The 23824-nt window shown below is 39.6% G+C and overlaps 1 protein-coding gene across 1 annotated transcript in view; it reads right to left on the bottom strand.

The window, feature by feature from the left end:
* OTOA (otoancorin) overlaps positions 1-21050 on the bottom strand; it is a 54987-nt gene extending 33937 nt beyond the window's left edge. The window contains exons 1-18 of the mRNA XM_074965302.1: positions 21027-21050; positions 17400-17489; positions 17013-17041; positions 16888-16918; positions 16768-16795; positions 16131-16218; positions 13931-14062; positions 11281-11516; positions 10952-11055; positions 7419-7525; positions 6763-6902; positions 3960-4083; positions 3327-3542; positions 2662-2829; positions 2173-2313; positions 1403-1461; positions 756-873; positions 215-288 (exon numbers count right to left, since the gene is read on the bottom strand). Of these exons, the coding sequence (XP_074821403.1) occupies positions 215-288; positions 756-873; positions 1403-1461; positions 2173-2313; positions 2662-2829; positions 3327-3542; positions 3960-4083; positions 6763-6902; positions 7419-7525; positions 10952-11055; positions 11281-11516; positions 13931-14062; positions 16131-16218; positions 16768-16795; positions 16888-16918; positions 17013-17041; positions 17400-17481 (1877 nt within the window). The 5' untranslated portion in view covers positions 17482-17489; positions 21027-21050. The remainder of the gene's footprint in view (positions 1-214; positions 289-755; positions 874-1402; positions 1462-2172; positions 2314-2661; positions 2830-3326; positions 3543-3959; positions 4084-6762; positions 6903-7418; positions 7526-10951; positions 11056-11280; positions 11517-13930; positions 14063-16130; positions 16219-16767; positions 16796-16887; positions 16919-17012; positions 17042-17399; positions 17490-21026) is intronic.
* Positions 21051-23824: the final 2774 nt, after the last annotated feature.

Here is a 23824-nt window from a genome sequence, read left to right on the forward strand (position 1 = left end):
AGGGATTAAAATTGACTTGTTTCACACAAATCACTGAACACACATCAAATGGTAACAACTTTTGGTTGATACTGATTTGGCTGGAATCAGTTTTGTACGTAAGTCCTATCATTTGCTTGAGTCATCCACTTTTCTGGCACTAAATGGTTAAGTAAAAAAAGCTGTTGAGGATTAAATGGAACATACTGCCATGCGTACTACAAGAAGAACTTACGGAAGCACTGATAAGAGGAAGGGAGGGATAGATGTGTTGGAGGTTTTCCAAAATTTCCAAGCCAAACAGTTAACCTGAAAACAAAATATTTAGAATCTTAGGCACTTATGAATTCCGAGGAAGAATGCAGATATGGTGTTTATTACATTTTAAAAATGAGCATATGTAGGATTATGCTTATCTTCAGAGAGTTTTTTCATGCACACAATTTCTGCAAAGTTGTTTGTAGCTTCCTCTTCCTGTGTGCCAGAGATGAAAAGGCCCATGTTTGGGTGCATATCAGGGTTTGTATGAGTTTTAAATAGATTATTCATGAATTAGCGCCAAATCAAGAATGAACTGCAGAAATTATTCTGCACTTAATTCTTGAACAGCAAATGAAATAGTGAAATTTGAATCTGTTAATGGACAGTGCACACAGAAGATTTGAAATTCCCTGAAAAAAAATTATGAATTCACCCTGCCCTAATCACCCTACAGTTTGTGTATTAGATTATGTATATAGAAAAATATACACACACTATTATGATTCCAATTTTACCTGATATGGAGAAAGCAACTGGAGATTCTTTTCAAAGAATCTGAAATTATTTAGAAAAGAGTCGGTGTTCATACGCTCAATCTGCTGGCACGTTACTCCTTTCACCAACTGCCCTATACTGATAGAGAGAACATCGCATGATCTCATGAATTTGTTAGCATGCTTCAGGGCAGAGGATCTTCATCTCTTTCACTCTACAGACCAAATCCCAAGAAAGAACCTCTTCTGGACACCTCTTCATTCCTCCCCACCTCCTTGTGCCCTCCTCTTCATTTTACCTCCCACCCTTCCCCTCCCCCGCCTCTTTATGTCCTCCTCTTCATTTCATCTCCCCTCCCCACCCCCGGCCTCTTCATGGCCTTCTCTGATAACGAATCATTAAAGCCATCGGAAAGCAGAGCTGAGCCTGAACTAAAAAATGTTGATCAAGCTCTTTGGGGGTCTTTTCATATATGTTTAGAGCTTAAGGGCTCCTCTTTATGAGAAAGATGAAGGGGCTTGGGGTCCCATGAGATGAAAGGTGCTATATAAATGTAAAATATTTTGAGAGTTATAGAAGACTGTTTGCTTCATTGCCACTCTGACGATAAAATGATGCTTCAAACGCATTTAACCTGGGTGTGAAACAGTGAGACTAGTATCCATACCTTAAGAGGTCAGCGGGAGCTGTTGTTTTCTTAGACAATAATTCATACAGAAACAAGGCCTGAAATTAAAAATACATGACAGTGCATCCTGGGTAATTTGTATGATAGCTCAATGAAATACTGTACTATCTTTCTTATGAATTTTAAAGGCATTAAACATGATTGTGAGGCCCCAGCCCTGCAACCCCTATTCACAGGAATAGTCATTATCACTGACTTAAGTGATGGCATGTAGGTTAGACAGTGATCATGATACCTCTACGTATAGACCACAGGATTGATTTCAAATGCAAGTGGCAATTACACAACGTGCAGAAAGAAGAAATATGTGGCAGAATCTTGACAAGCTGTATGCCTATTATATTAAAGAACAGTTTATCCTTATATAAAAATTCCTTATAATGCTGACCAGGTCAGTGAGACCTTTGGTTGTGAGTGTCCTCAAAGCATATTTGGATTGATTCCTTCCTTCTACCCATATTCTCCAATCTCATTCTGAATATATGCTTTTCCATCTCTACTCTCTTCCCATTCTCCAGTAAGCATCAGAACACACCTCTGTAAATGGAGTAGGAAGGGAAAACAACAGTAATGACAACTTTTTTGGTATTGGGGAAACGTGGCCTGGGATCCTAATCAAGAGAGAACCCCTTTAAAAATTAAAAAAATTGCCTTTGAAGTGTTTCACTGTGTTTTAGGGGAAATCTGTTTTTTGTATTTATAAAGGCATCAATCACAGTTGAACTGGAAATACGATAACTACTCAATACCTGGCTCTTTCGTAATTCTTTTTCTTTTACTATTGAAGAGTTAAAACCGGTTTCCTTCCATAAATCAGAAAGACATACTTCTTTAAAAAAAGCTCCTTGTATATCTGTGACTGCTGAAGAAAGTTCTCTAGATGCAAGCATCTAATAAAGAGGAAAAAAGACATGGGACTTAGAGTTTATTTCCAGATTCATAGCATTTGACTAAATTCTTTCAATTCAACGTAATATTCCTTAAGAGACTGCAGGTAAAGAGTTACTTCATTCCTCAAAATTAACATGTACTGAATGACAGAGAGTAAACTATATAACTTTTTAAGTGTGTTTGGTGTTTGAGAGGAAAACAGAATACAAATAGGAGGTAATTATTTCAGCCAACAATTAAGCCAAAATCCACATGTAATTGACAGTATTTAGAAAAAATCATGTTCTGCATACAAGGTCATTGTGCTTTGGTGTAGATGGAGAGGGGGATTAAGAATTTATTATTACCTTAGTGAGGATACCTTGTTGTTGTGCAGGTGATAAATCAGAAGCATACTGGGATAAGGTGCCTCTAATAACTTGAGAGAGCTCCTTTGGATTCATGTTGTAGAATGATGGAGTACTAATTCCAGTCACCAAAGAACCCATTTGACTAATATTATAAAATGATAAAACCTATCCAGAGAGCAGAGGAAACAAAAGGGGGAGTTTACAAATCCACATATAGCAGAAATCTTTAAAGTAAAATTTCAGAAACATTAATACTAGATGGGCAATATATGTTTCTTGGCTAAAATTCATCTTTCAACATCCTACTCTTTGGAATGGAGAGCCTCCAGTAATAGTTTTAACATTTCTTAAAGTTCAGCTAATTGTGGCAGCAACTCAGAACTGAAAGTAAAATTGTGTACTAAAAATGCACATTCTTCCTATATCAAGTGATATCTTGGGCACTATACTTTCCTATTGTGTGTTAAAACACTGTTTAAACAGAATTTTCTGACCAGCTCTGTCAATGACAGAATTACAGAAATCTTGTACTGAAAATAAATTACAGAGTAAAACTCTGGATTCCAAACTTTTCAAAATCAACAGTTGCAGTTGAAAAAAAGGTTGCTGCACTTTGTTTTTATCAAATGTGATAAAGTTATATCAGAAAAACCCAAATGTACCTTTTCGTAAGTGAGGTATTTGCTGGATAAAATCATAATTTGGCTTTTTGCCCATCCAGAGACTTGGTTTAATGTTGAAATAGCATTATGCACGGCTTCAGGTGACAAAGAGTCCAGCTGACTTGAAGTCAATCCAACCACCGCGTCTGACAGAGACCCAAGGGTATCATTCAAGGTCTGGTTTTGCATGGCAATGTCTAGGAGTTGAGCTTTGAGCTACACCAAGAAAAGGCAGATGCAGAGCATGAAATTGTATTTAAGAGCAGGGAAGCTTGCCAACATTTAATTTCCAGTGTTACCTAAACATTATCAGGGGTTGTTTGACTAACCATCAGCACCAGAAGCAAGCATTTAGCAAGAACCCACTTCACAGAAATCCTGAAGTAGACCCACAGATGGCAAATAAATATGAAGAGTGAGGAAACAGGCTAAGAGGACTAAATGCTGTTAAAAGCGTCAGTGGGCTTTTATCTTTTGCATTACTTATTCAAGTACTTTTCTATGTATTTCTTGGAGGTCAGTGATTTGTCACTCTTTTCTTGTTGGATTCTAAAGATGAAATTTATCCTAGCTAGGGGAGGGTGGGAAACATATTAGCTGGGATAGTTCATGCAAGAGTGAACAAATACGCACCTTATAAACATCAGCCTGGAAGCCTCTCAGTTGATTGCATTTCATCATTTGATGAAGTAAAACCTGTGCCACAATGGCATCCATTTGTTCCATATTATCATAAAAACAAACCAACAAGCCTAACCTGTGTGGGAGACCAGAAATGAGTTAGCTAACTGCAGATACATGAATGCAGCTCCTGTGCTCAAAGTCTTTAACTAGCTTCCTGATCACTTCTAGTTGTCACCAACACCTTGAATTACAGTCTTTATAGCTCTGAATGGTCAGAGACCTACACTCTCTTGTACTCTGTTAAAATCAGTTGGGAAACGCTTGCTGTCAGGACTTAGGTTAATGACTCAATACGTTGTAGCAGGATTCTCTCAGTTGAAGGACTCCAGTTTTGGAATCTGCTCCCTTTGGAAGGATTTTGGGTATAATCCCCACTTTAGAAAGGATGAAGGGGTGGATAGGAGTCTCTGTAGGTGTCTGACAGGCTGAGTTCCTGTTGGAATTATTAATTTAATGCTGCTGGGATTTCACTGTATTGTATAATTAATTAACGTGCTGGGCATCTAGAGTCTTGGATAGGTTTTATTTTATAATTTTAAAACTAACTAAATAAAAATCTACCATGTTTCACATCTAGCATAGCTCCCTATCCACCACACAGCCAGAGTTACGTGGCTGCCCCACTGGACGTAGATTTGTTCAACAGCAGTTGTAAGAAAATCCAGTTGATACCCCACAGAATGACTGTAGCCATTTACAATGCTCTGTTGTACTATTTACCCTCATAAGACAACCATTTTCAGAGGCAGGGGGAGGCAGAGGATATTTGACATACTATGTCAAACGTGCCTTTGTTTCCTAGCATGGGCAGAGCACACAATTGTGTGTATGGCTGAGGATTACATGCCTAATATCCTTCTGTCTTAGTCAACCCGGTAACTGAAACTATGTTAAGAACACAATAAAGTTCGAACACAGTTACTGCAAGCAGGGATGTGGTATGTTTTCTGTAACTATGATAAAGAGGGATATTTTTCTTAACCGTTTTACAAAGCTTCCCTACAGACTATTTCACTCAGCACCCTTCTGATTAAGTTTATAGCAGAGTTTCATAATATAGAAGGAAAAAAAGCTGTCCACACTGGTTAGGAAAAACACGCTATGGACAGCCTTTTCCAGCGGCATTTGTTGAATGCATGATTTCAGCTGTCAGGTTGACAGGACCATTGTGCATCAGCCACATGAACACAGTTGATCTGATGGTCATATCAGAGTACTTGTGGCACCTTAGAGACTAACCAATTTATCTGAGCATAAGCTTTCGTGAGCTACAGCTCACTTCATCAGATGAAGCTCACGAAAGCTTATGCTCAAATAAATTGGTTAGTCTCTAAGGTGCCACAAGTACTCCTTTTCTTTTTGCGAACCCACTGTTTTAGTGGCCCAACAGAAGTCATGGGACATCATCATCAGATTAACAGGAAAATCGACAAAGTATCTATAACTGCATTTGTATAACAGTTACCATCTGATGCATTACTGCATAGCCACCAAAGGCTCCTAATCTCCCTTGGGATTAGCAGCAATAAATAATGCTACTTCTTAAAAGAGCATTTTAAATTATTAATAGAGTTAAAATGTGTAAAATAAAATAAGGGTGTTGTAAAAATGGAATATATTAAGGACTTTGGAGCGTGACATTCCTCCAGTTTGTAAGAAGTTGGCACCTTGTATGGGTAGTAAAACCATTTGTGAGGTTTTTTTTCCTCATTCTTGACACAGAAATATACATGGTGGGCCTGGTTCTCCTCTCACTTACCACCAGTGTAATTCAGGATAACTCCACTGAAGTGAATAGAGCTCCACTGGTGTAAGGAGAAAAGAATTGGAGCCATAAAGCCTATTCTTTATAAATTTGAAAAGTCCAAGGAAATGCCTCAGGGTGCTGCAAACAATGCCAGATAGTGGTGTTTTGGGACTAACTAGGATCATTTATATGACAAAATGTAATATAAATGTAAAGGAACAAAATGTTCTTGCAGGTGGTTCACACTGAGTATTCAAGAGAAAGGTTCGTTTTCTTTCGTATTGCTATTATTGTTAAAGTGGGTTTAGTGCTGGTTTGACAGCCCTGAAGATGGAGGTCCTCTGTTTACCAACAAAACAGTCACAAGATGGTCAACAAGGCATGCAAATGTGACTCACTGCTATACTGAGGGCACAGGCTGTCTTTATGAGTTGCTGTGCGGTGCTCAACCCCTGCTCCACCTCTCCACTACCCCTTCCCCTAAGCGCTCCCCACCCTCACTCCTCCCCTGCACCTCCTGCATGCCGCTAATCCAAGGCAGGCAGGAGGTGCTGGGGGGCGTGGGGGAGGAGCTGGTCTGCTGTGCACCCACTATTTTTTTGGAGCACCCACAGAGTCAGCACCTATGCCTCTGAGGGCTCACTAAAGTGGGGAGGCTAGAGCATTCTTTTAACCTATTTCCTCCTTGGTCTCTCTGCTGCAACTGGTAATGTGGGTATCAATTAATGACACTTGTGGTGGTGGTGCTGGCTAGTGTCGTGTGATTCCCTCCTCAAAGTCTATTCTGCCATAATGCCATTACTGATACCATCAGGCAATGGTTAGGCCGGTGGCTAGCTGAGTCTTCTTTTCTGGTAAAAACTAATTGTTTTGTTTTGTAGAAGCAAAAGACAATGATGTTCTAACAATCCCATGCAGCATCCAGTCTCTCCCTTCCCTTCACTCCACTTTGCTCCAGAAAAGCATTTTCAAAGACAGCTAAAAATGAAAGTAAGTCTTGCTTACCTGTAGATAGTTGAAGTGTTTCTCAGATCAAATCCCGATGAGTTTATTCTTTCTAGAAAAGCTTGCGCGAGTTCTGGTGTGATGTCATACACTGTATCCAGCTGCTTTGTTGCATTATCATAGCTTATGAATAGTCTCATCTAATTAGTACAAACAAAAGCATATTATCAGGAATCTATACAAACTAAAGACATTAATATACATGTTGGATACTATAAACAATCATCTGCCTCCATTCAGATTACACAGATGGCACAAAGAGCAATTTGGATAATACAAAGTTTAAGAAGGCAAAGACCAGTAGTTCTGTATCACACCTAAATAATTTGCAATCTAATATGGGCCTGATCCTGCCTCATCTGAAGAGCTCCCGGTGCAGCTCATGGAAGTTTTGATGCAGATAGATTGTGGGAAAGAGACAACGACAAGAATACACATCTTATTAAGTACTTATGAATGTTGTACAGTTTTCAATTTTAAAAGAGGCAGTGGAGTGGTTCATTAACAAATGATCAACTGAACATTTGGATTTCGTTTGCAACTAAGTAATTTTAATACACATTAATCTTTCATTTTTAAGTTTGTGCTTGTGATCATTCTAGCTGTGCATCACATCATTGGATTACTGATACATCCAAACACATTTTTCTACTTACTTCATTCAGACTAATTTTCATAATTTCTTCTAATGGAAGATGGACCATATATCTTCCCAAAATCCATAGATTTTCTGCACTGACCCAAGAGGATGAATCATTTAACTCTGTTTTATACAAAAATACTCATTCAAATGTAAAGAATGTCATTGTGATTACACAAACATTATACTCTATACATCTTCATTGCTGGATAATCAAAGGATCTCTAAAATCATAACACTACTAGGTCCTGCTTTTAAAAATGGACAATGTCAGATAGTTTAAATCCATAAATGGTGGAGAGGAGATTAATTATAACCAACATTTTACAAACACTAATAATAGAAGTGTATTCATTAATATTTTAAATGTCAATAAATCAGCTTTGTTTGCTTTTAAAACTTTCCGCTGAGGTTTGTGCACCCATCTATTGCAGCTTCGTGCTAATAATGAGAATCAGAAGTGAAAATGACTCATCTGTCTGTACTGCCTAAACTGAACATAATGGAAAAGTAAAAAGCAGTCTGAAGTAGCAGTTTTTCTGAAATTCAGTTTTCATAATCAGATGTGTTATTTGATAACATAGGTAAAGCACTTTATAGCTGTATATTATTAACCTGACAAGGTCCCTTTAAACGACTGATTATACGCTATGACTATACAGAACACTCTCATTGTTAACTGAACTGATATTAACCTCAGACAAAGTAAAAAATATTTAGTACAGCCATAAATTAGGATAAAGGCTGAAGAAATACAATACTGTATTATAAGAAGAACAATCATTTGCATTTATATAGCATAATCCAAGGACCTCAAAATGTTTTACAAATAAACAATCACAACAGCCCTGGGAAATAATTATCCCCATTTAACAACTGGAAAAACTGAGGCACAGAGTAGCTAAGGCTTAAATTTTCTAGAAGTGGCTATGAATTTTGGATGTCTCAATATTTGCGTGCTCAGCTTGACACTTCTGGGGCCTGATCTGCAGAGATACTGATCACCCACAACCCTAGTTGATTTCTATTAATAGTCATGAATACACTTGAGGAAGTTTTCAACATCTCTGAAAAAGCAGGCCACAGGTTTCTCAAACTGAGGCATCCAAAATTAGTGGGCATTTTTGAAAACACAGCTCTTAAGTAACTGCCTTATGATGGCTGACATGGTGAAACAGTTCAGAATAGACTCAAAAAGTCCTTGTGTCCAGTCCCTTGCTTTCATCATTAAACCATACTATCTCCCACGACCAAGCACATTAAGAGACAGGAAGGGAGAGAGAGAAGAGGAAAGAGAGGGGGAAGGAATTTTCACAATGTTAAGATCCTGACTGCAGTGTTTAATAGAAGAGGAAACTTGCTTTTGGCAACACTGGAGTTTAGGGTCCCTGGAACCTTTTTTTGTTCTTTAAAAAGCAGGCAGAAAATATAAAACACATCAGCACCTGTTTTTGTAAAAGCCACCAGAGTTTTTCATCTTTTGAGAGGCTGGTATTTTTAATAGGAAAGAAATGAGAATTAGCTGAGTTACTTAGAAACAAATCTCTAGTCTAGAGAGATGTTTTTGAAACATTAAAACAACACGTCATCTCATGTTGATCCTATGACCTTGGCACAACTGGGCAGGAAGACATGCTGTTATGAAATAGCTCTCTGCCATTCCACAGGCACAACAAATATACAAATGAGGAAATATCTGTAACAAAAACTAGCAAAAATGTTGGGAAGGCAGCCTACTACATAACATAGATATGTGGTATGTTTCAGGATTCTTGCATTGCTGAGTTGCAGTGGAAGGAGGGGATACTGCAGAGGGATGTGAAAGCTCCGTGCTTCCTGTTGTCTTCATACTGTTCCTAATCCATAATGGTCACGGGAGCAAGCAAGAGACCATGACAACCAAGACCATTTGCCAATGCTAGAACTCTTAGGTGGGGCACTGTAACTTTCAGTTACTTCTTGGCTGCATATTCACTTGTTAATTAAGGGAGGATGTGTTTGTACTTAACGCACAAATCTGGAAGTCAGAAGATCTAGACTCTTTACAACTCTGGCTCAGACTTGCTGTGGGCAAGTAATATACCTCTGTTTCTCAATCTGTAAAATGGTGGTAATCAGAGGTGAAAGTAAGCCAGGACGGCGTACCGGTAAGGAAGAGGCCGCCGGTACAGGCTGGTACACAGCTGACATTAAAGCGCTGCCACAGCAGTGCTATTAGCACTGTACTGGCAGGGCCACCAACTGATGGGGGTGGGGGGCAGTTGCCCCAGGGCCTGGCGGTTTAAAAGGGCCCAGGGCTCCTGGCAGCGGCCGGAGCCTTGGGCCCTTTAAATTTCTCCCAGCCACCACCGCCGCTACCATGGCAGCCAAGAGAGCCCTGAGCAGCGCAGGCTGGGCAGCGCTGAAGGGCTGGCTGGGTGAGTCTGGCCCCAGCCCCGCCCCTTCCGCCCGAGGCTCTGCCCCTTCCGAGGGCCCAGAGCCACCACCCCACCTTCCCCAGGAGCCCAGCCGCCTTGCATACCAGTAAGTCCTTTAAGGTACTTTCACCCCTGGTGTTAATACCTACCTATTTCTCAGGGGTGTCTGAGGCTCATTCATTTTCAGTATTTACAGATTACTCTGATATCTTTAGATGGAAGATTGCACAGGAGCTTGATCCTACTCCACTGAAGTCATTGGGCATTTTGCCATTGATTTCAATGGGAAGAGGATCAAACCCTGGAAGAGCAAATTGCTACTATTACTTGGGTGACCAGACAGCAAATGTGAAAAATTGGGACGGGGCTGGGGGGAAATAGGAGCCTATATAAGAAAAAGACCCAAAAATCAGGACTGTCCCTTTAAAATCGGGACATCTGGTCACCAGAACTATTACTACTAAAGGGCTGCTAATGTGGTTAATGAAGTGTAAGCGTCTTCCTGATGTCTTGTTGCTGTTGCTTTGGTGCCCCCTAGTGGAATGTGTGCTGTACTGTTGGGCCCTGGAATAAGCACCTCATCCACAGGAGAGAAACAGCTGCGAAAGGCATATAAAATTGGGAAGGAGGTACATTTATTTTACTTTGCTTTTAATTTTGTAATTTCTCTGAATGAGCCAGTGCCCCAGTGGTAGAACCCTCATAGCCTTCTGTTGTGTTTAAAACATGGTAGCTAACATTTTCAAAGATCACCTATTTTCCTAGTCTAAACAGGGTACCACAGTGAACTTCACCTCTGTGCAGAGAGCCTGCACTAGGATAATACACCACTTAAATCCCATATAAGCCTTAGAAACAGGACTAAAGGGGCACACAGTCCTTGTGTATGGCCCTCTGCACAAGGGTGGAGTTCACCTTGAAGAATAAGCATATTTTATAATTTTATCTGCAGTGCAGTTCTAGCAAAGGACATATGTTTACTGTATGCTGGAGAGATGTACAGTATTTAAGAGGGCTACCCTTAACACAGCACTATTCATAATGAGGAAAAAAGTTCACTAGGAAAGATTGACCCTTTCCTGGCCATGTTTTTAGAGAGATAAGCAAGTCCTCCTTTTAATATTCAACATACCTTTGGTGATACAGGATTTTTGCAGAATCTGCTTCATCCAGTCATACAGAGTTCTTTGTGCATTTGCCGTTGTCTTGTCATAGAGGTCCTTGAATACTGCTGATCTAAATGATAAAATGGCACGTGCAAATTAACTGATAAGTGGAATTTCTTTTAATGGTATAGATTAGCAAACATGCTTTTATAGCATCAGAATGAACGAAAACTAAATAGAAAATTGTATCTTGATGCCAGTATAGAGCCACTATATCAAACTCTTTTTAAAAAAAAGTATATTTAATCAGAAGACAATAGAAATGATTGTTTTCATTGGGAAATAAATGGCTTACAAGTTTCTGAAAGTGTCTTGTGGAAGATCTTTAGGGAGTCTTCTAATGACATCAGGTTGGAGATAGCTCACTGACGACACCCGCAAAACTTGGCTTAGTATATCCACACATTCCATAGAGCTCAAAGCTGGAAAGCATTTCTCCAATGTAACAAGGAACAAAGTCCTATTTCCTCCTGGGCTTTGGAAAATTCTCTCCCTAATCCCGTCCAGATCAATAACAATATTTCCCAATTCCTGCAGGTATCCAAGAGTTAAGAGACTATATTTACTTTCATCATTAATTTAATATATATTTTAATTTGAGGCCTGAGAAAAAGAAGCGTTGACACAATATTCTACTATTTCGAAATAGAGCAGCAATAAAATACTGTGTCTGATTGCATTACTGGAGATTATTCTTTTCTCCTATGGGCCAAAAATCAGCTTGAATATCTCAAGCAAAGTGAAAAGCAGAAAAAGGCTACTAATGGCTGGAGATTACGGAGTATTTGCCTGGATACGAGGGAAAATGTGAAGATTTGTGGCAACCTGTGCATAAAGTATGTATGTATGCAGATAGATAATCACCTTATCCTCCCTGCCGCCCAGAATGGATCTTTTCCACATGCCATATTTCTTGCAGTGCCTACCCAAACATACGTCCTTCAGAAGACTGGACAAACACTTAAAAATATATTGATAGAGGGATGGACTAGAACTAATAGGTCATTTCCCAGCTTAAATGTCTGTGGTTCAAAAGACAGCACTTTCAGGACTGATGTTTCAGTGCTAGTTCTAGGGATGGTGATTTGGCATCACGATCAGTCCTGGAGGTACCTGTGAATACCATGTGAGAAAATGCCATTTGCAGCTCTGATTAGTATTATTTACATAGCTCCCAAAGTGTTCTAGGCACTTACCTGTGCGCTCTGACAATGCAATCTGAATCGCAACTGTCTCTGTCTGAATAAAACAGACTCTACAATACACTGATGTCTTATAGATTCATAGATATTTAGGTCAGAAGGGACCATTACGATCATCTAGTCTGACCTCCTGCACAACGCAGGCCACAGAATTTCACCCACCACTCCTGCAAAAAACCTCACACCTATATCTGTGCTATTGAAGTCCTCAAATCGTAGTTTAAAGACTTCAAGGAGCAGAGAATCCTCCAGCAAGTGACCCGTGCCCCATGCTACAGAGGAAGGCGAAAAACCTCCAGGGCCTCTTCCAATCTGCCCTGGAGGAAAATTCCTTCCCGACCCCCAATATGGCGATCAGCTAAACCCTGAGCATATGGGCAAGATTCATCAGCCAGATACTACAGAAAATTTTTTCCTGGATAACTGGGATCCCACCCCATCTAATATACCATCACAGGCCATTGGGCCTATTTACCATGAATATTTAATTACCAAAACCATGTTATCCCATCATACCATCTCCTCCATAAACTTAACAAGTTTAATCTTAAAGCCAGATAGATCTTTTGCCCCCACTGCTTCCCTTGGAAGGCTATTCCAAAACTTCACTCCTCTGATGGTTAGAAACCTTCGTCTAACTTCTAGTCTAAATTTCCTGGTGGCCAGTTTATATCCATTTGTTCTTGTGTCCACACTGGTACTGAGCTTAAATAATTCCTCTCCCTCTCCTATATTTATCCCTCTGATATATTTATAGGAGAGCAATCATATCTCCCCTCACCCTTCTTTTAGTTAGACTAAACAAGCCAAGCTCCTTGAGTCTCCTTTCATAAGATAAGTTTTCCATTCCTCGGATCATCCTAGTAGCCCTTCTCTGTACCTGTTCCAGTTTGAATTCATCCTTCTTTACATGGGAGACCAGAACTGCACACAGTATTCCAGGTGAGGTCTCACCAGTGCCTTGTATAACGGTACTAAAACCTCCTTATCCCTACTGGAAATACCTCTCCTGATGCATCCCAAAACCGCATTAGCTTTTTTCATGGCCATATCACATTGGCAGCTCATAGTCATCCTATGATCAACCAATACTCCAAGGTCCTTTTCCTCCTCCATTACTTCTAATTGATGTGTCCCTAGCTTATAACTAAAATTCTTGTTATTAATCCCTAAATGCATGACCTTACACTTCTCACTATTAAATTTCATCCTATTACTATTACTCTTGTATTATTCGGGCACTCATCACATGTCTCCAGGGGAGTATCCTCCATTTCTCCTGGTTTGCTCTCCCCCATGTTCATGTCCTCCTATGTTGCAGGCCTTTCCTCCCATCACGGAAGACCCTCTCTTCCCTATCCATAAACACCATGTAATGGCCCTAGTCCTGCAAAATGATACATGTGGGTGGACCCCTAATGCCCATGTGAAACCCCACTGATTTCAACAAGACTCTGTGTGGGCGTAAGGGTCTCTTGCATGGATCAAATTACAGTATCAGGTCCTATATTGGTAGAAGAGAGTGCTCTGTCCCCTACATAATTGTTTAGTGCACTTTTCTCATATTCCCACACCCAATCAACAAGGGATGTAAAACACCACACCTGGGAATCTAATCCATGTCTGCTGTGTTACAGCGTGAAACATTCACAAAACCCCCCACAGTCTGGCCTTCTTTCCATTTCTATTTAAACATCAAAAGGCAGCTCTTACTTTTCACACAGTGAGTGCAAAGTGACTTACAAAATGGTTCTTTTTGCTCCTGAAGAGATATTTCACTGCAGTTTGAAACTGCTGATGATTAATCTGTTGAAAATCTGACAGCAGCTGTTTGGGCTGGTATAAAAGGTTCTCCAGGTAGTTTTTTATAGACATCTGCAGACAGGAGGGGAATAATAATAATATACATATACACACACCCACACCCCCTCCCTTAATCTTTTACTCCCGGAAACTCTCTATTTAAACGCTCCAGGCTGAAAGGATAGGAACTCACAAATTCTAATCCTGGGTCCGACCATGACTCCCTCTGTGCCAGTGGGTAAGTCATTTTACATCTACGCCTCAGTTTCTCCATTTGTAAAAAAAAGGCAATAATAATACTTATCTACTTTACAGTGGGCTGCGATGATTAATCCCTTAAATCATTTTGAAGATTAAGAATACTGAGCACTATTAATAATAATGCAAAACCAAAAGAAACATGCAACTGGATGGGAGGGAAAGTACATGCCAGGTCCTCAGTCAATGAGGCACATCACACCCCACCATTAGTGTACAAAGTCCTATGTGTTTTGGAACTCAGAGGGAACAGATAACATTAAGAGAAACCATTATAAGTGTGATTAGCACTGGCATCTCACCTTTACTCTTCCCTGGACTGGACTGAAGTATTAATACTACACTGAATTCCAACAAAGACTATTTCAAAACTAGTTTGAAGTTGTAATTTTTGTTGTTGTTTTCTTTGCTTAGGGTGGAAAACGATCTGCATTTCAAACAAAATACATTTTACCATGCTTAGACTTCTTGGAGCAGAAGGTATTTGCAATCTCTAAGGCTGACTACACTGCTTGGAAGTGTTAATGAAGCTAATCAGTATAAATGGATTTTAAAATAATTAGAAACAGATGGGAGAAGCCTTCCTTATAAACAGAGCAATATGAGTGACATGATTATCTTTTCAGTTGCTAATGATATATTATGACTGAATATTACTAAAGCCATTTTTCCTGTACCTGTTACTGGAATACAGCTGGCTCTGTGTGCAATATAAATCCTTAAAATACTGTATCCTTCATACCCAATATGTACAAACTGCTTCACAGTTAGCCAATTGATTCACTAATAATTCCTAGAATAGATTCCTAAATATTTAATATCAGTATAATCAGCTGAAGGCCTAACTCCAGATACAACTTTAACCAGAACTTCATCTGATGTAAATCTACATAGCTCTATTGACATCAGCTCAGGATCTCTAAATGCTCCCTACACTGATGATTACCTTACGCATTAAATCCTTTTTGTAACTTTTATTTCTACTTAAAATCAATAACCCTTATGCCTGTGACTTTTCACAGTCATCTAAGACTACTTCAAACTTATATCATAGCTCTCCATGAAAGCCTAAAAAACTAAAATTAAAAGCAAAACCTTAATGTAAATCTCTATAGTTTTGAAGAGCTATGATGATGAAATGGAGTCATGGGACACTGATTCATGTGCTTCTGAAGGGCCATGGGCTTTTTGAGAAGGCTAAGAATCCAAATTGGACATTAGATGTTTTTTATTATACAGGGGGGCCAAATTCAGATCTGGTGTAAATGGTGCAGCTCCACTGATGCTGATGACATTGCTCCAAGTCTGAACTTGGCCACCATCATTTGTAATGACTGTGGATAACGAATGGTGTGAACTTCCTGCACTACTTATGCTGCCACAAGAAGTTTTTTTTTTCTTTTTTTTTTTTTTAAACAAAACAGAGTTTGGTGAAGTCTTGAAAGGAGAGAGAGTTTTGTAGGAAATCTAGCATCCCACATTCCGTAGAAGTAATGCAAAGCACAGCCAGGCCTGAAGTATGGGTAGGGAAATCTTCTGTTTTATGGAGAAACATGGTGTGGCTAAGTTGCTTGGCTAGCAGTTACCATACCAAACAGCGCATGCAAGCCTACAGTGCAAACATTCAGGCCCTGCCTTGCCTCCAAAAGAGGAGCACAAGGACCCTTTTCTTTATTATTCGTGTCTTAGTTCTTTGCAAACTTCTGAAGGCTATAAAGCAAAGTACTCTATCCTCAATTTAATACTGACCTGCAGTATTATGCAGACTTATTGGTCAGCTCTATAATTTAAGGTTTCAACTTAGACAAAAGACACTAGTTTTCTTAATATTTTCTCCCTCTCTCTTTAGTAAGAAAGTTTGGGCTCTTAAAAGGGTACTAACCTGTAGGCTGCTAATAGTAAATATAACATTCTGAGCATGGAAATATGCCATGATTTTTTTAGGCATATCTGTTGTCCATACATTAGTGCTACAGCAGAAAAAAAAAAGTAAAATACAGGTAAAATAATAAACTACTTTTGCTTACAAGAGAAAATAAATACGACAAACAAGCACTATTACTAATAAGACAGTGATGCAAGTATTTAGTTAATCTTTTTGCCAAAACAGATTTACACTTAAACCCATGATTACAGTGGAAAAAAATGAACAAAGATAACTACCAAAAAGGTTTTGAAATACAGTAATGTAGCATGTATTTATTCCCAGCCTCATTCCATGTATATTTCTGTTTTGGCATGAGAAATTGTTTTATACTTGTTAAGAGGAATTAACAATTTTAATTGTAGTTCTGAATCATAACAACTAGATGCACCTATTCAATGATTTGGTGGTTTAGAATTCTGTACGCAGAGCCTGTAATAATGCAGGTCACAGAGCTAATAGTGTATTTTCTGTACATAATACGTTAATGTTCGTGAACACTAAATATATATCCTTTGATTACACTTTTTATCCATAATGTTCTATTCTAGTGCATACACATATACTATCTACAGTACAGGATGTCATACATTACCCCTGAAAATGGAGTATATCAAGGAAAGCTAAACAAGAAAATAAAACAAAAAGAATTAATATGTTGCATGATATTTGAAAATGTTTTCAACACATAGGTACAGACAGTTCTATACATTACCATGCAGATATTTTCCTGCTATTACTTCCTCCTAAAGGGCATAAACAACAAATACATGTAATAACACAAACATTTTTAGATTATATTACAGAATTTTGGAAGATGGATAAAATAAAAATACTCACCGCAGCTTTTTGTAATAATGGAGGCAAATCTGTAAGAGATTATCCAATTACTAAAATTTGATTCAACAGCCTTTTAAAATAAGAAAGTATAAACATAAAATAAATGCATCATAAGTAAGCTAATTTAAAGAAAAGCTGCTTTGATCAAATGTACCTACAGCGGATGTATAGTGCTAATAAAAGTTGCTTAATGAAAGGTCATTGCTTTTAAACAAAACTTTTATTTATTTATTTATTTGGCCAAATTCTCAGCTAGTATAACTCATGGAGTTATGCCAGCAGAGAAACAGATCCCATATTTCTCAATTGTACTTCATCTATTTTACTACATATAGCATTTTCAATACACAAAACACTCTTTCCTCTACACAAGATTTCTGATCTTACCTTTATCAGACTTCTGACCACTTGCAGTCCCTGCATGATTCATTAATATCAATAAGAAACATATCTTCAGATTTTTGGACATTTCTTCTACTGTTTATTAGAGTCAGAAGATATTTGGATTGCAAAAGAAAATAAAAAGACAATGTCAAAAGACAATATTTATCCTAAAGATTCAGCTATAAATTAAAGATGGATCTGCGATGCAAAATTCAGATTGAGATCATAACTTCTCTGAGATTCAGGACTGTTTGGACCACGGATTTTAGTTTAGACTTCTCTATAGCATAATAATAAATAAAATAAAATAATAATAATAATAATATCCCCCAAACTTGATGTGTGCACAGTCCGTCTTACTTCCCTTGTATTCGGCAGTTCTTTTAATTTTACTCTCTGTGGTATACATTATAAACAATATTCCAGCTAAAGGATTAACCCAGTTTAGTAAAAAGGAAATATGCATCTTTCTTTGAAATTATGTAATATTTTTATTTATTCTTTTTAAAGCTATGGAAAAGTAAAGAGAGGCATATTGATGTAATTAGGCTCCCAAATAAAAATGAGAATGTATCAGTCCTATAACACTTCCCTAGAACAATATGAGCAATAAAAATGTGTAAAAAGAGCCTAAGCCTGTTGCTAGCATTAGAAAGTTGGACTGTCCTGATGGTTACTCCAATATCCCCACAGGATCTTTGTATTCACACAATCCCCCGGTATGGAAGCCCTTCACAGCACTTGCTGATCCCATTCCAGTGAGAGATGCTCCAGGCAGGGCAGGGCGCGGGTCACGGATCACAGGGAGACCGTTGCTGCAAGTATGAGGAGGCAGGTGCTTTCCTTTCCTCAGACATCCAATGTCATCAGTCTTCTAGCAGGAGGGTTAGCTTGCATCATAACTAGGGGAACATCTTAGCTACCACAGGGCTCTGCTTGACAGGTAAGTTAGGTAACAAGCTTCTGGAAATGGTGTCTATGCAAACGGAAACATGCAACTTCACTGTCACACACTGATTCTGAGTCTCTGGATAATGATGATGATTTGTATTACGCTAGTGCCTAGGAGCCCTAGGCACAGGCCAGGACCACTGTGGGGGGGGAAGGGTGGGAACCCATTTATTCACCACCAGTTGGGATACACTGAGCAAAATGTACATACTTTGCTATGCTTACACTATCCCTAAGGCACAGGGCTCCATGCCACAAAGATTATTGAAAGGCTCAGGGGCCAGGTAATGGAAAATAGACTTTTCCTGCTATAGCACTGGTTCCTAATGCAGCCAAGACTGATAGTGACCCAAAAATCATCCTATGTGAAATTGGTTTGCTGATCTTAGTCCAGTTCCCAAGGGACATTTATCCACATCACAACAATTAACACCCTCATCAGCAATCTCAACACCAAGACCAAGGAGTGAAAGGGAACAGTGACTGAACTATCCTCTTGCCTACACAGATAGTACCTCCAGATCAAAGTAGGAACATATTCATTGAGCAATGTGGGGAAGCCTGTTCTCTGGAGAATCAGAGGATTTTCTTCTCCAGGACTCTCAATCTGGCACCTAGCCCAAGCACTAACTTGACCTTCCCAATAGCTAAAAGAAAAGAATGAATGAAAAACATAACTCTGTTTGAGATGTTAAATGGTGCCCTCTCCTATAGATTGAATCTTAAAATAAAGATCCGTTTATTATTTTAAAAGTAATAATACATATGATCATGCACACTGGACCCTCTGGCACCTAACTTTGCGAGAGATCATTGTGTGGGTTTGCCTGCCTTGTTTCTGGTTAGTGCTATAGGGTGACATTTTAGCTGCATGCATGTTCAATCACCCTGTCCATTTTTATTATAACAGAATTTGGACACATTGTCTTTTCTTCTGCGTTAAATTCACTGTTGCAAATGGTATTCGGATTCTGAAATTAGATTTTTATCTCTTTACTAAATTGCATGCTTCTACATTTTCATTTCTTTACATAGTGTGTATGTGCAAAGATTTATAATATTCTGTTTACCATAACAAGTTTCCAGTTGCCTTCTACAAATGCCTCTATTAACTCTGTAACACGGATTATAAAATTAACAATGAACCAAACTTTTGGATGATGAAAGATTTTAAACATTTGGTTTTGAGAAGTTGCAGTCTCATGAGTCCTGTTCATTCTGCACAGACTAAAAAGCTCTGTGTACTTCCCTTTCAGCTATTCCATTCGGAGTTCTACAGGGCACCTGTCTCATTCAAACGTATCCAATTTCCCAGACAATGAACTTTCTTGTGTTAGTTTCTGCATTTGCCCTATTAATTTGGCAGTAAGGTTTAGAATTACACTGCACAGTTTAACAAATCATTCCACCACCTTTCTCAATCCTGATTTAGTCATTCAAACTAACTTGATCTGATGTGTATGATTTTGTTTTAATTAAAGCATGTTCAATAAACCTATAAGGTGATGAAGTGTTTAGGAGGCTGAACTGTACTGGACAACTAACAGTTGCATGAGAAAACACTGCCATTAAATGGCCTTATTTAATGACAGTTTGTAGTGTTCTGCTAAACACTGAAACTATCAAACAAAAATCAGTCAAAAAGAGTTCATCTTAAATTGTAAGCAGTTTTTTTATTTTATGGCTATGCCATTCCCCCCTTCCAAGGGATGACATGCAAGAAAGCTGCAGAATGTGTTTTGTCTTCAGATCTAGAATGCTTCCTTTTCATGATTTTGTTACAGGGACCTGCCATTGTCTTTATTTGCCTTTTTTATTCCAAATGGCAGTGTTGAGACATTCCTGACTTTTTATCACAGTATTATTTGACTCAGTGCCCTACTGAAGCCTAATTGCTTTGTGTTAGGTCAGTGTTACCTCAGATAGCTATTCTCAATACTCGCAGGCATGATTACTGATACAGAAACACAATGATAACACCTTTCATCCAAATTCTCCAAACCAGCGGCTCCGAATCTTTCCAGACTAGTCCTTTAACACTTAAAAACTACTTGCTTCCACAATCAAACATAAAAATACAAGTGTCACAGCACATTACTGAAAAATTGCTTACTTTCTCATTTTTACCATATAATTATAAACTAAATCAATTGGAATACAAATATTGCACTTACATTTCAGTGTACAGTATATAGAGCAGTATAAACAAGTCATTGTCAGTATGAAATTTTAGTTTGTACTGACTTTGCTAGTGCTTTTTATGTAGCTTGTAAAACTAGGCAAACATCTAGATGTGCTGATGTACCCCCAGAATACCTCTGCTGCAAGCCCCCAGTGGTACACCTACCCCTAGTTGAGAATCACTCATCCAAACGGTTCAACAATCTTTGCAAACTATTACCAGCGGCAGCTACTATATAGAGGGATCACTACAGGACCCAGCCGGGAACACGGCGGCATTTAAACAGTTCATGGCAGCACCACCCAGCAGGGTGGGGATGAAACTGAAGAAACACCTTGCTTATCTGACTGATCTGAGAGGGGATGATTATTAATTATCATTAAGGAAGGCGAATACGGTTACCCAACTGGACTTTAGCCAGAATCCCAGCCTGAACACAACCGGAGACAGGTGCCCCAAACCTGGGCATGTTCCCGTACGTGAAGACGCTCCCTCACCCCTCAACGCGTCGCTACGAACTTTCCCAACCTCCCCCACCAGAGGATCCCAGTAGCACCGGGTCGCCGTCGCCCGCCGAGGAACTTCCAACGTCCTGGCTTCCCTCCCGCGCTGAGGGCCCCAGGGCCAGCCCCGGCTGACCGGCCCCTCTGGCGGGGGCGCCTCGGAAAGGAGCGTGGGGCGAGGGCGGGACGTGGGCTGGACGGCGGAGGAGGGTGGAGACGGGGGGCTGAGTGGGGAGGGGAACGCAGGGGCGAGGGGCTGGCGGAGGAGGGAGGGAGTTGGCGCCAATGGGTCTCTCACAGGGGATCCCCTGGTAGCCTCCGACCTGCTTCTGCCGCGGGCGGCTCCGCCGCACTGGGCGCCCCCCGGGGAGGGCACGGACGCGGGGCTCGCCCCAGGAGGGCAGGGAGGCGGCGGCCTCCCGGAGATGGCGGGAGCCAGGGCGCTCTGCTGCAGCCTGGCGGGCCGGTGGCTGGCGCCGGCTCCCTCGCAAGGGAGCTGCTGCGGGCTGAGCCCTGCCCGGCTCGCCGTGTCCGGGACCTGCGCCGGGGCTGTTCCTCGGAGCGGGCTACTCACCGGCGGCTGGGCTGCTTTTTCCCGTTCACAGCTTTTTCTCTTGTTCTAACCCGTTTTAATTTGTTCCCCAAACCATTCAATAAAAACCCTTATTTGAACACGAACCAAAAATGAAGAGGTAGACAGAATGATAATCTATTATACGGTGCCTTTTGTCCCGAAGGATCCCAAAGCAATTTAGAAGCCGAGCGCCTCCCTGTTTGTTTATTACACATTAAGGGCGACACTTTCACATCATTAATATACATAAAAGCAGCTTGCTAGTTTTAACTTTACTAATATTCGCACCCCAAAATGTACACAACCCCCTTTACTCTGCCAAATTTTAAACAGCAGATGCTTTCCTAAAAGCTAAATGCTGTGTGGTGTAGCTATAACCTTACAAAAGACTTCATTACTGTTACAAAACATTTGCTATTCCATGGGGGAAAAAAATAGCCATTAAGGTTGTATAATGACACCTTTCCAATGCGGAAGGTACAAAAGTGAAGGTAATGAACCATTACATAAAGATTACAAAGGTGGCCTGAAATGTCTAGAAACTGCTTAAGATTCCCAATCGCTAATTGAGTTTGTTTAGACTTAAAAACCAACAACAAAAGACACTAGATAAGTCAGTACAGTAGAACCTCAGCGTAATGAGCACCAGAGTTAGGAACTGATCTAACCACCCATCTCATTTGGAACGGAAGTACAAATCAGACAGCAGCAGAGAAAAGAGGGAAAAAAAGGCAAATACTGTGTAGTACTGTGTTAAAGGTAAACTAACAAAAAAGGGAAAGTTTAAAAAAAGATTTGACAAGGTAAGGAAACTATTTCTGTGCCTTTTTCATTTAAATTAAGATGGTACAGCAGCATTTTTCTTCTGCATAATCAAGTTTCAAAGCTGTATTAAGTCAATGTTCATTTGTCCTCTTTTGAAAGAGCAACCATAACGTTTAATTCAGAGTTAGGAACAACCTCCATTCTCCAGGTGTTCCTAACTCTGAGGTTCTACTAGTTTTTTTACTTACTTGCTAATATCGGAGTTCTGAGCTCTGTGTTCTCTCACAAGAGTTAGACACACCATTTGCAGCAGAAGGCATGCAGCTGCTGTGTCTGTATTTGGTGTTGGGGAAGCAGCTAATTGCTGCAATGAAATACAAAATCCTAAATGCCTGAACTTGGTTTAGTAGATAGCTAGCCTTTTTGTTCAACTTTTATTATAGTCAAGAATTGTGCCAAGTTAGTGAGAACTTTTAATTGCCTTATTTGAGAGGTCACATTTTTCACCAATGCTGCCCTCAAAATCAGATGTTCAAGAAGTAAGATCACTATAGTTCTAGAACCATTAAATAATGACCTAGGAGGTGAAAGGCTGCTGCCTCTCATTATCCAGCCTCTGAACTGTGCAATCCTCCACTAGCTCTTTTCCTAGCACACCATATACTTTAAACTGCAATTTTTCATATTTGAAAAAAAAAAAACTCTACTTAACTAGCATTTCAAACAAAGCTCAGATAATCCTCCTCTGAGGCATTCTGATGTGGCAGTTCTGGTCTCTACCAGCAATGAAAACATGGCTCTGAAAAACAGACAGATCTGTTTTTACTATATTATACTATATATACTATATTACAGTGCAGCTACCAGTCAGAGCCAGCAGTCCCATGTACCTTAGAAACAAAAGTTTCCTTTTGATACAATTACATATTTTAGGGGTATTGTATCAGGTTTATTAAAATAAGCATTATACAACTCAGACTGGATACCATCAGATTAGGCCTGAATAAAGACTGGGAGTGGCTGGGTCATTACAAAGCCTAAACCTAATTTCCCCAATACTAATTTCTCCCTACTATTTCTCACACCTTCTTGTCTTGTCTGTAATGGGCCACTCATTACCACTTCAAAAGTTATTTTTCCTCCCTTGGTATCCTGCTGTTAATTGATTTATCTCATTAGGTGGACCTCAAACTTGGTAAGGCAACCCCCATCCTTTCATGTAATTTATGCCTGCTCCTATATTTTCCACTTCATGCATCTGATGAAGTGGGTTCTAGCCCACGAAAGCTTATGCCCAAATAAATTTGTTAGTCTCTAAGGTGCCACAAGGACGCCTTGTTGTTTTTACAACTCAATATATAGTCTTCCTATATGTCAATCAGATTCCAGATGATTAGGAATATTAATGAGTACAATCTATATAGTTCATTATCCAAACTATTCTTTCCCACAT

Source organism: Natator depressus, chromosome 10 (genome assembly GCF_965152275.1).
Source record: "Natator depressus isolate rNatDep1 chromosome 10, rNatDep2.hap1, whole genome shotgun sequence".
NCBI lineage: Eukaryota > Metazoa > Chordata > Testudines > Cheloniidae > Natator > Natator depressus.